General features: G+C 38.0%; 1 protein-coding gene across 6 annotated transcripts in view; it reads left to right on the forward strand.

Annotated features, from left to right (window-relative positions):
* GRM7 (glutamate metabotropic receptor 7) overlaps nucleotides 1-12276 on the forward strand; it is an 882926-nt gene that overhangs the window by 601016 nt on the left and 269634 nt on the right. For all 6 annotated transcript variants that reach the window (XM_003309593.5, XM_516252.7, XM_063806588.1 and 3 more), the window contains one exon: nucleotides 1938-2077. In XM_003309593.5, coding sequence (XP_003309641.1) covers nucleotides 1938-2077 — 140 coding nt within the window. The remainder of the gene's footprint in view (nucleotides 1-1937; nucleotides 2078-12276) is intronic.

Below are 12276 nucleotides of genomic sequence, written 5' to 3' on the forward strand. Positions count from 1 at the left end.
ACAAGAACAGTATGGGGGAAACTGCCCGCATGATTCAATTATGTCCCACTGGGTCCCTCCCACAACACATAGGAATTATGGGAGCTACAATTCAAGATGAGATTTGAGTGGGGAAACAGCCAAACCGTATCAGGGCATTACCTAGATATGTTTCCTGTGACAGAGTTGGATTTGTTAACTTGAAGAGTGTGTGAGTATAAGCAAGGGAACTCAGTAAGCCCGTTCTTGGTAGTTCCGGGAGCAGAGTAAGCCACTCAAGTGGTTCAGGTTATACAGCCTTGTTTGTCTAGAACCCAAAAACAGGAAATGGATGAAGACTGCCTTCAAATACGTAGATCAAGGGTGACAAGACAGAGACAGGATGAGATGGATACCGAGGCAATTTGAATATTCATATTCAAATGAGAGTTATGACAGCATCTTAACCAGACAGGGAAAAGTATGCTTAAAATAGTAAAAAAAAAAAAAAAAAAAAAAAAGATGCCAAACCTTGAGGAAGCAGCCATGATGTTGAGAACGTCCCCACACAAACAACTAACTCAACACAAGAATGACACTAAAATATGTGTTCAATAGATGGTAATGATTTTTTATGGTTTTTATTTTTATCATTGTTTTATTTGCTTATACCTCAAAACCAGACTTAACAATGCTTTCAGCTCCCCAGACAAATGTATTTTTCGTTGCACCAAAGTTGCCCTCTTCTAACTGATATCTAATTTTAATTTCTCTGTCACTATAAACATTTTTTTTTTTATTTTCCAAACAGCAAACTGGGGCTCACATTGGGAGAGGGTACTGATATTCTCAGAGCAGCATTGCTTTGGTGCCATCAATTTGGGTCAATGGCTGAATCTGTGTGTGGCCAAAGCACCATTTGAGTTTGTAAATGGCATGAAATAGAGCATTGTTTTCCGCTGGGAATATTGGTCCAGTATTAGCCTATAGACAGATAGCAGTCATATATCGTATTATCATGTGGCCAGTGGTATTTTTTCCTAGATCCAGAGGATCATGAAATAAACACAACTCAGTTACTGAATGTTTTGTGATTCGTTTGTAACTATTGCTGAAACTAACAAAAACTCACGTCTTGCATTATTTGTACATAGTTTTCCAGTTGTTCTATGTGGTTAATATTAAGGATTCTTTACTCATCCAACCATACACAGTTATATATTAAGTATGGACAGATAGATACAGATATAGATATAGGTATATACGCTTAATAAATATATTCGTTCTTTAAAATTAACTCCAAAGTCTAATTCTGCCAGAATAATTGGTTGTGTCTTAAGATAGACATTTTAGGAAGATCCAAATGAGAGATTGAGAAAGAAACCAATATTTACTGAATACCTGACAAACACACTGCTAAACATTTTACCTGCTTATGATATAAATTAGAAATAACCAGCAAAAACATTTTAAATACAATGAGTAGAAAAGTACATTTAAATACATTTTTCTTATTTACTTCTTGTTTTCTAAATTGCATTTCTCTTTTAACATTAATTTGTTGTTTTTGAAATTGTTCTTTACTGACCAAAATTTAGTGTTAGATGGAAACTAAAATAATAGTTAAAATCATCATCATCAGGAGCATAATAAAACTTAAGGCTGTCTCTTAAAAATAATGCATATAGGTTTTATTCCTCAGAAAGGGGAAAATACTAGAATAAAATTTTAAGAAATATTGAGAAACAGTGAAACTATTCAAAAGGGGAAGTAGTCTTCCACCTTCTATAATTAAAATTCATAGGCCATAGTGACAACTTGCCTATGAATTGCAGGGGCCATTTTGGGGGGACCTATTAAAGGGGATATCTACTAACTACCTTGCTCCTCGGTAAGTCTCTAGCCTGTCACCCATAGTACAAGAGATATAAGGAATCTTGTTTAACTTTAGAATCTTTCATTTTTTCTGTCTTCCTTAGGTAGTGCTGGCACTCCAGTGATGTTTAACAAGAACGGGGATGCACCTGGGCGTTATGACATCTTTCAGTACCAGACCACAAACACCAGCAACCCGGGTTACCGTCTGGTCGGGCAGTGGACAGACGAACTTCAGCTCAGCGTGAGTTCTGCTTGCTTCCCTTCTTCCCTTGTTGAGACGAATGAACAGACTTTTAATTTGCTCAGTTATACAAATGTTTCTTGTTTAATGTTTGTGTGCATATACAAGTGAGCATGCAATTTGTTGTGGGCATCAGCAGGAACTGATATCCAATAATAATGATGGTGATGACGATGATGGGAAATGTGCATTGAGTTTTGTGCATTATATTAATCACCTGTGCGAATTATCTCATTTAATCTGAGACTGGGGTTACTTAGCAAACAGGTTACTACTTAGCAGTTTCACAAGATCCTTCTCTTGGTTAAACGTTTTATTTCTTCTGCCTCCCCCCATTCCTTCCTTCCTTTTTCTTCTTTATTTGATGGTACTGATATTTTTATTATTATTTTGAGACATTTGAGTGTATTTATGTGAGATTTGTAATGGGATTATCTGAGTAATTGCGATGCTTCCATTTCTGTAACCTCTCCCACTTTCTGTAAAATGTGACCTAAGTAAGCAGCCACTTCCCTTCACAAGATTATGTCAAATCCATCAGCCAATGTCCCAGCTCCAAAACAATCCAAAAATTCTCTCTTAGCCTTTTTGTTCTATTTAGGCCTTGAAATAATTGGGTAAGACTCATCCACATTGGGGAGGGCAATTTACTTTACTCACCCACTGATTCAAATGTTCATCTAATCCAGAAACCTCACAGACACACCTAGAATATTCGACCAACTATCAGGGCACTGCATGGCAAAGTAGAATATAAGATTAACCATCACAGTCTCTCTCCTAGAAAAATCCTTTAATGTCCTTTGTAAAGCAACAAATTATGCCATTAGCCTTTATTAATCTATACCTTAGGAGGCACTTTTGGAATTATTGAGAACAAGGCTTCTTGGGTGTGGGAAGCAAATCCATTTCTTGGGAAGTGGAAGGTTATGTCATGGTTTCTGTGAAGAAAGGGTTATTCACATAGGGAGCTGTGAAGCCACTACAGGCCAGTTACCTCATTTGCACAGAGCCTTAGCCTAGGTCTGCTTGCACCTGTCCAGTTCTCCCCATTGTGAGGTGCACCATACACATGAACTGGCACTAAAATTGGGTCCAAAAGATTATGCTCTGGCATCTGGGAATGGTTGGAATCAACAGGTACCATCCACGGCTTATATAAATGCAAACGGCCAAGATCAAAAAAGAAGCTAAGATTATTCTGAATCCAAGGCACACTAAACTTGCAAGTAAAAGGAGAAAATAAAAACAACACAAACAAAAACCTAAAAGGTAAACTCAAGAAGGGGGGGTAGTAATCAAAAGCAGAATCAAAGCAGTATAACCTGGATGACACACTCAAAGTGTGTTTTTACTGGGTGCTGCCATGTGATATGAAGATGGGTCAGCCTCAAATAAAGGTAGAGAATCAAGGTCTATGGTACATAGGTGAAGTGCTCAGGGCTTATTGTAAGACCCAGTGGATTAAATAGGTTCATCAATCTTTTCCAGCATAAACCCTGCACTCTTGTTAAATTTCTGGCACATCTAATTTGTCCAATATCCGTAAGAGTTCCCAAGTAGCATTCACCAACTTCAGATGGGATCTTACATGGGGGTTCTTAAGCACACTGTTTTAAGAACAAACATTAACACTGATTTTATTTTTGTTTGTTTGGTTTGTATTTTATCCTTTGTAAGAACTGCATTTGTTTAGCTATTCAACAAGTTTTTGTTGTTTGTTTGGTTTTGGTTTTAAATACCTATCAAGTTAGAAGCACTGCAAGAGTCAATGTGTAGGTACACAGTGGAGGTGAAACAAATGTGGTCCCTGTTCTTTCACAATTCAGCATCTAGGATGGAGTTACATGGTACTCAGCAAACAGATATGTACATGGAAATTCTGAGGTGTGATAATGGAAAAGGTGGTAGAGAGGGTAATGGAGGTAGAAAAGGAAGGACCTACTACAGGAGAAGCCAGCAAAGTGAAAACTAGAGTGACCAGCAGGTCAGATGGCTGATGTGATGATGATTTAATCAGCAAGGGAAATGAGAGGAAGGGTAAGAGGAGATGTTGGAGCAATAGGTAAGAGCCATACTCATGCAACCCCTTGTATGTCATGATACATTTTAAACATTTTATTCTGAGTGCATTTAAAAGCCACTAAGAAGTAGTAAGCAAGGAAGTAAGGGAGTGGCTGCATCAGATTTAGGAATAAAATTACTTTGGCTGCTGGGAAGATAATGGAGGGGGCAAAAGTAGCAGCAGAAAGACCAATTATGATTCTTTTGCAGGTGTCTAGCTAGAATAGGGGAGCTAAGTGAGGTAGTTCTCAAACTTCAGTGTGCCTCAGAGCCATCTGGAGGGCTTGTAACAGCACATATTACCGGCCCCTGCTCTCAGATAACCTGATTCGGAAGAACTAGAGGTGCGGGAAGCCTCAATATTTGCTTTTTATCAGAAGTCATTGGGCAATGTTGATGACACTTTGAGAACCACTGGCTCAGGGACATGTGTGATAGTGAAGATGAAGCCAAATGAATGGGATACATATGTAACGTGAGGCACTGTGTGGATGATGGCAACACATGAGATGAGGGAGGCTGCTGGGAGTAGAAGGGAGAAAATCAAGAATCCCAATTGGGATTATGATATATGTGAGACTTCTTAAATATACTACAACCAAAATGAAATGGGTATAGGTCTGAAGCTCAGACAACAGTTGTGAATCATAATTATAAAACAATGTAAACAACCTATAAATGGTCTTTAAATTCATTACAAAGAGAGATAAGAAAAGAGCAGAGAACCCAAGGCCTTGAAAACCTCCTAGAAAATGACACAATTCCAGCCAGGTGCAGTGGCTCATGCCTGTAATCCCAGCACTTTGGGAGGCTGAGGTGGGCAGATCACGAGGTCAGGAGATCAAGAGCATCCTGGCTAACACTGTGAAACCCCATCTCTAAAAATACAAAAAAATTAGCCGGGCATGGTGGCGGGCACCTGTAGTCCCAGCTACTCGGGAGGCTGAGGCAGGAGAATGGCGTGAACCCAGGAGGTGGAGCTTACAGTGAGCCAAGATTGTGCCACTGCACTCCAGCCTGGGTGACAGAGCAAGACTCTGTCTCAAAAAAAAAAAAAAAATTAACTGAGCATGGTGGCGCACACCTGTAATCCCAACTACTTGGGAGGCTGAGACAGGATAATCACTTGAACCCAGGGGGCGGAGGTTGCAGTGAGCCGAGATCATGCCACTGCACTCCAGCCCTGGCGAGAGTGCGAGACTCTGTCTCAGAAAAGAAAATGACACAATTCCATTCCGTCTACTGCAAATAGCACTCAGTTTAAAATATTCTGTTTAATTTGTCCAGAGAATTGGGCTAACCATATACTTTTGATTTTTGTTTGAGTTTATGCTAGCTAAATCAGGGGTTTGTTCTTGGCTTGGAACTAAGTGGGAGCATTCTTTATTCTACTTTGTCATGCTAAGAGTGATGTGTTAGGAAAAACAGGCACGCTCAGGTGGATGCAGCAGTTTATACTTGGTATTGCATGGGACCTAAAAGAGTGAATGACAACCATGAAGGGAGTCATTTGTAGGGGGAAAAGAGGCTGGGTTTAATTCAATTAGTGTGGCTACTGAGATAACGGGACTTGGTAGGATGTCACCCTGTTGACACCTTTTATTGTGAGATTTAATTTGAATTGTGTTCAGGGGGATTAAAAAAGAAAATAAAAGTTAAGTAGAGTACTCAGAGGCACCCTACCCCTCTCACCTGGGTTCCCAGAGCCACAGCCCAGTTGCCCTATCCAATGATTGGTTTCTCTCCAACATCATCCTGCCCTTGAAGCTCCTTTTGCTGTAATTATTCTATTAAATGTTCTGTGAGAGTGGAATTTGGGCAAACGGTTTTGTAGGTTTGCTTTCCTCTAGTCAATGGAACAAAATAAAGTATTTCAAGTAAGAAGTGTATGTCTCCTTACAAAGATTCATGGGTACTTTTTCAATTCTCAGTTACATCATCTCAAGCAAATGAAATTTTCAAGGGCGGCTTTCTCTGTGGTCAGTAATTGCAAATGAATTTCTGAGCCAAGAAATCAGAGTTTTAGGTTCTTAGAATCCCAGCTCTGTAGATCAGACTGCTCTGCTGTTCCCTGTGCAATTTCTGGAATTAAGTGCTTAGCAGTGTGCTGTCTGCGGTAAAATGTCTCATGTACCCTCACTACACGCTGTCTCCTCTGTGGCCCAAGAGATGACTGCATGGTTAGCTACCAGGATATTTCTGCTGAACAAGAATTCTGTGGAAGGGAATCATAACCAACAAACCATTCACTCTTCTGATTGTAACCTCTACAGAAACAACCCTAATTTAATTTCTTAGGTTTCTATTCTACCAAGAAACTTTATGAAATACTCTTCCTGGGGGAGAGAAGAAGGGACAATGCAACAAACATGATTGTCTATGTGCAGTGTGTCAGGAGAGGTGATAGCTCATGGAGATATTAGAATAAATAAGAGGCAGATCCATGCACCCCAAGTTCACAGTCTAGGTAGGGTAAGGGCTCTGTAGTAGATATATGGCATTTTAGGGCTACAGACAGGCACTGGTTTAGAGACACCCACCACAAAGTTATATTCGAACTGGATCTTTTGAAGGTTAAGTAGTAGTTCCCAAGAGGAAGTGGAAAAAAATTGCTTTAGAATAAATAATGCAGTAATATTTAAAAATTAGGGTAGGAGTATATTTCTGAAAAAGGCAAGAAATGGAATGTGGATGCTTAAAAAATTCTAAATCGATGTTGTAAGTAAAATATATTATGTGTGATAGAAACCATGATGCTTACTTTGTCATCTTTTATCTGAAATTAGGAAGTTCAGAAATGTTAAAAATGTTAATTTTCCAGATAACCAAAATTCTCTAATATGCCAAAATGTCAATTAAAGCATTTTTAGAAAGGAACTATTCTTAATAGCAGCTTCCTACAGTGAACTGCATATTATCTTAAATAGAAGACTGAATGAATATTATTTCCTCTTTTCTGGATAACTGAAGTTCTACAAACCTCAATTTTCTGCCATTGGTTAGGATAGACCAACTTTCTGATCTTCTGAGGTATATGGGGTTTCTTGAGTTTTTCTGGTGATTTGTTTTCTCTGTTAAAACTTACACTTCACACCTAGAGACTAAAACCTCCTTGAAGGTAGAATCCATGTTTTAGTCATTGCTTGGATGCCTGTAAACAGGGTACCTAGCACACAGCAGGCATTTGTAATTTTTTTGTTAATATATAAAATCATGTATAATGAACCTGTACTTTTTAAAATGATGGACGTTATCTGCAGCCATTAGTCCCTCTTCCTCCTTCTGAGAAGGGCACTCAAGTTTCTCTTTCTTGTTTTTTGAGACGGAGTCGCTCTGTCGCCCGGGCTGGAGTGCAGTGGCGCGATCTTGGCTCACTGCAACCTCCACCTCCCAGGTTCAAACGATTCTCCTGCCTCAGCCTCCTGAGTATCTGGGACTACAGGCACGTGCCACCACACCCAGCTAATTTTTTGTATTTTTAGTAGAGATGGGGTTTCACTGTGTTAGCCAGGATGGTCTTGATCTGCTGACCTTGTAATCAGTCCGCCTCAGCCTCCCAAAGCGCTGGGATTACAGGTGTGAGCCACCACGCCGGGCGCCAAGTTTCTCTTTTTAGCGATGTGGTTTGCCATGGGTGTTTCCCAAGTCCAGGAAAGTCAACTAATTCAGTTTAAGCCAATCACTGTGGCCATAGTGATAGGGATGGGTACCCGTACTACGTCTCCCTAATCAAGACATCACTGGATGTCTGCTGGCCAATCTGAGACATCAACATGCTCTTCTTGGAGGCGGTTGCTTCCTAGGGAGTCATTTTGAGGCCACCATGTAGGAGCTTCAGGGAAGAGAACTCAAAACTTGAAAAGAAAAACTAGATCTAGGTCATATTGTTTGTGCCCTAGGAAATCCTTACCACAAGCCATTTATAATGCTCTCTGGATTGTTTAGTTATCAATAAATTAAGACAATTTATGTAACATACTCTTTCTTTACAATCTTATTCACCATAGTAATCAAAAATGGGAAAAAAGAAAAAAGAATTGGTTTTTGTTTTAGTGTGCCCAGGATGGAAAAGACAAAAAAATCAGCCATCCATTATTAAGCATAAATTTTTTAGATTTTATTAAACTGAGGTGATTCAAATTAATTTCAAAAGTTGTCATGTTTGTTCCATATTGAATCTTTCACACTTATTAGAATTTTGGCTGTCACAGACACCTAAGACATAAGAAAAGCAGTTGATTGCCAAAATCTGTTTAATACAATTAAATGTTTCCAAATCAATATGGACTCATACCTGCCTATAAAACTGCTAATCACTCTATTGTTTCATAATTACAACAGTAAAAATGTTTTAGAAATCTTATTATACTCATAATTTACAATGTATTACATGAGGTATGTAATAGCAGCAATCAAGGCAATGTTGACAAAGAGAAAAATATGTAAGGTGTCAAAATCTAGTACTTCTTCAGCTTCAATTTGAAGGCTTCTTTTGTGGAACCACCTTTTTGCCCATCATAATTAACAGCTCTTTTCTTGTAATTTATAGTTTTATTGTTAGTAATTAGAACAGTAGGCTTTAAAGCTGAACTGATTAAATGGATCTGAGTCTCAGTTCTACCATTACTAGCTGTAAAGCAGGCTTATGGTAGTACCTATTTCACTGAGTTATGGTTAGCATTACATATTAATAAATAATATATAATATGCTAAAAACAGTGTCTGGCATGTAGTAAATGTTCAGCAAATGTTAGCCGCAACAGCAACAAAAATAACAATAATTTCACATCCTTAGTTTGTCCCATGATGATATGGTTTGCCTGTGCCCCCACCCAAATCTCATCTTAAATTATAACCCCCATGTGTTGAGGGGGGGATCTGTAATACCCACATGTCAAGGCAGGGAGGTGATTGGGTCATTGGGGTGGTTTCCCACATGCTGATCTCATGGTAGTGAGTGAGTTTTCATGAGATCTGATGCTTTTGTAAGTGTCTGGCATTTCCGCTGCTTTCACTCCTTTCTCCTGCCACCATACTAAGGTCCTTGCTACCTCTTCATGACTGTAAATTTTCTGAGGCCTCCCTAGCCATGTGGAACTGTGAGTCAATTAAACCTCTTTCTTTTATAAATTATCCATTCTCAGGTATTTCTTTAGAGCAGTGTGAAAACAGACTAATACACATGATCCATAATTGCTCAAAACGTCAATTACTAGCATTTAGCTGGGTTATTTTTCTGTACCCCCAAGCACCAAGCGTAGTGCTGAACATATAGAAATGGCTTGTTAAATATTAAAAGGATAACTAGGTAAACAGACAAACAGTTAAATTATACACATTACTTAAGGACAGGGACTAGGTCATTGTTGACTTAGCATCCCAGTGCCTGTTGGATGAGTGGATCAGAGGATTCAACCAGACTTCTATCCAAGTTAGCAATTCTACATGATTCAGGGATTCATTTGAGAACTTGGTTTACCAAATAGGTTCCTCAAGGGTTCCCTAAGTGCTCTGTAAGCTTGTTTCAAGTGCAAAGATAGATGATTTTGGTGTTTGTTATGTAAAGGCCGGTCAGAAGAAAAGGAGGGAAAGAAATAGAAGAATTAGTTTTTGTTTTATTTCAATTGATTTTTTTATTTTAGACACCTATCAGTGATCAGTGGCTATTTGAGAGCATGAGGTGAAATTGCTGCTCTTGAGGAATGAAGTTGAAGTGTCATTGGCCATTTATTTGCTAAAGTTAAAGTTAACTAATCATCAAACCATTGAAGCTAGTTGCATCTGCCACCTACTTCTCTACACTTTAATGCTACATTACAGGAAGCATCAAAACAGGAAAGGATTTAAGATTTGGTCTCTAATCACACCATGCCTGTTACTGATCATATCTGTGAACCAGGACAAGGAAGGTCTCTCTGAAAAGATAGCATTTAACCTGACACCACAGTAACAAGAGTTATTTTTATTTGTCAGCATTTCTGAATCTGTGATATTTTACAAAATATATTTATAACTCAAAAATAGTACTGTTATTTTGATTTATAAATCAAATATGGTACTGTTATTTTGATTTATAAATCAAAAATAGTACTATTATTTTGATTTATAAATCAAAATTAAGTACTGCTTCCCATCTGTCAGTTAACTTGAGATGCGAGACCCCAAACTGATTACAGACAGCAGGTGTGGTTCAAAAATTAATTACTTGCCAATATTTTAAATATCAGGAAATGACATAAGAATGTTTTTGACTTATCTTTAAAAGATCAGATCTGGCAATGATGTGTCCTTACTCCCCATGCAGCAAAAGCTGGCTAAATCAAAGGAACAGCTTTCCACTTGATACAAGGTGTGTGCTCTCTATGTTACAACACATCCCCCGCCTCCTACCACTCTCTTACATAATCCCCCTAACTCCCACTAGCATTTTATTTCATTCACCTAATCTAGACTTAGAGTAGACTCTAACTTATTTCCACTAATTCAGAAATTAGTTTCATTGTATGCTTAACTTTTTATTGATAGTCTCTGGAAATTGGTTTCTAAAAATCAGCAATAATATATCAATACCGTTAATATCCCAAAACATTCCATAATATGTAATAATACTTTCTTAAAAGGGTTGATAAATGCAGTCTGAAAGAGAGGACTGCCTTAGTAAAGAAAATGCTTTTGTTTGGAAACATGTATTTGTGTGTATTCAGAAACTTATTGGAAATTAAAGAAACAGAGATTTTCCTTCTTTTGTCAGCATCTCTCCTAGGAATCAATGGTGTATAACTGTGTTCTTTCTATGAATGTCTGCAAGATTAATAATATTTATAATTATCAATATGGTTCCACAAACATGTACATTAGAGAGCCTAAACCTCCATAAATTCTTGTTTGCATTCTGGGCATTCAAGCAAATCACTTCATGTTTATTAATAGACTCCAGATTCTCTGCGGAAATTGTTGAATGCCATTACTATCTGCATTTTGGGCTCAGGCAAAATATATATGAAAAAAGAAATACAACAAGATAAATGAGTTTAAAGAGCTGGACTCTTATAAGAGGGACTCAACTCATTATCATCAAACCAAAATTATGAAAAGAAAGAAAGTCAACTAATGTACGATCTGCCTAACTTTTTTGCTTTGGGAAGCCAAAAAATTCTAGAATGACCTGGTTATGTTCAAATGAAAATACAGGAAGTAGATTTCAAGTGCTTCCATCCAATTGGGAGAAACTCTCATGAAGTGGGGCATCGTCAGAATGCCCCTGTTTGAGTCCTGCCTTTTCTGCTTGTTGCTTGAGGAAATCATTTAACATTCCTGAACCACAATTCCCTTTTTTATTTAAAAAAAGTAAAATAAAATAAAGTCAAATTAAGCAAAATATGTACCTCATAAGAACACTTTGAAAATGAATAGTGAAAACTTCCCGGATACAAGAATGCATATGATATTTGTGGTCATGTTTCTTGTATTAGTTTTTTATTGCTGCTGTAAAAAAAAAATTACCGCCAATTTAGTGGCTTAAAATGGTACAAGTTTATTATCTCACAGTTCTTTAGTTTAGAAGTCCAACATAGCTCTCATAGGACTAATATCAAGGCGGCACCAGGGCTATGCTTCTTTCTTTGTTTCCCTTTTCTTAGGGAGAATCTATTTCTACTCATTCACGTTGCTGGAAAAATTTAGTCCTGTTTGGTTTTGGGACTGAGGTCCCTGTTTCTCTGCTGACAGTGGTGGGTGGATCCCAGCTTCTGGCACCTTGACCTGTGACCCCTTTCCTCTGTCCTCAAAGCTGGCAATGGCAGGTCAAGTTCCTCTGAGCATCCAGTCTCTTCTTCTTTTTTTTCTGTCAATGCATTTCTTTCATTGATTCTCCTGTCTTCCTCTTCCACTTTGAAAGGCCCATATGATTGTATTGGGTCCACCTAGATAATTCAAGATAATCTCTCTACTTTGAGGTAGGTAACCGTATTCCAACTGCAAAGTCCCTTTTGCCATATAATGTAACATATTTATAGGTTCCAAAAATTAGAACATAGACATCTTTCTGGGGAGTTGAGAAGAATGGATTATTTTGCCTACCATAACTTTGTTTTTCTGGGAAGTCTGTAACATCCATATTAAATTCCCATTATTCT

Source organism: Pan troglodytes, chromosome 2, assembly GCF_028858775.2.
Source record: "Pan troglodytes isolate AG18354 chromosome 2, NHGRI_mPanTro3-v2.0_pri, whole genome shotgun sequence".
NCBI lineage: Eukaryota > Metazoa > Chordata > Mammalia > Primates > Hominidae > Pan > Pan troglodytes.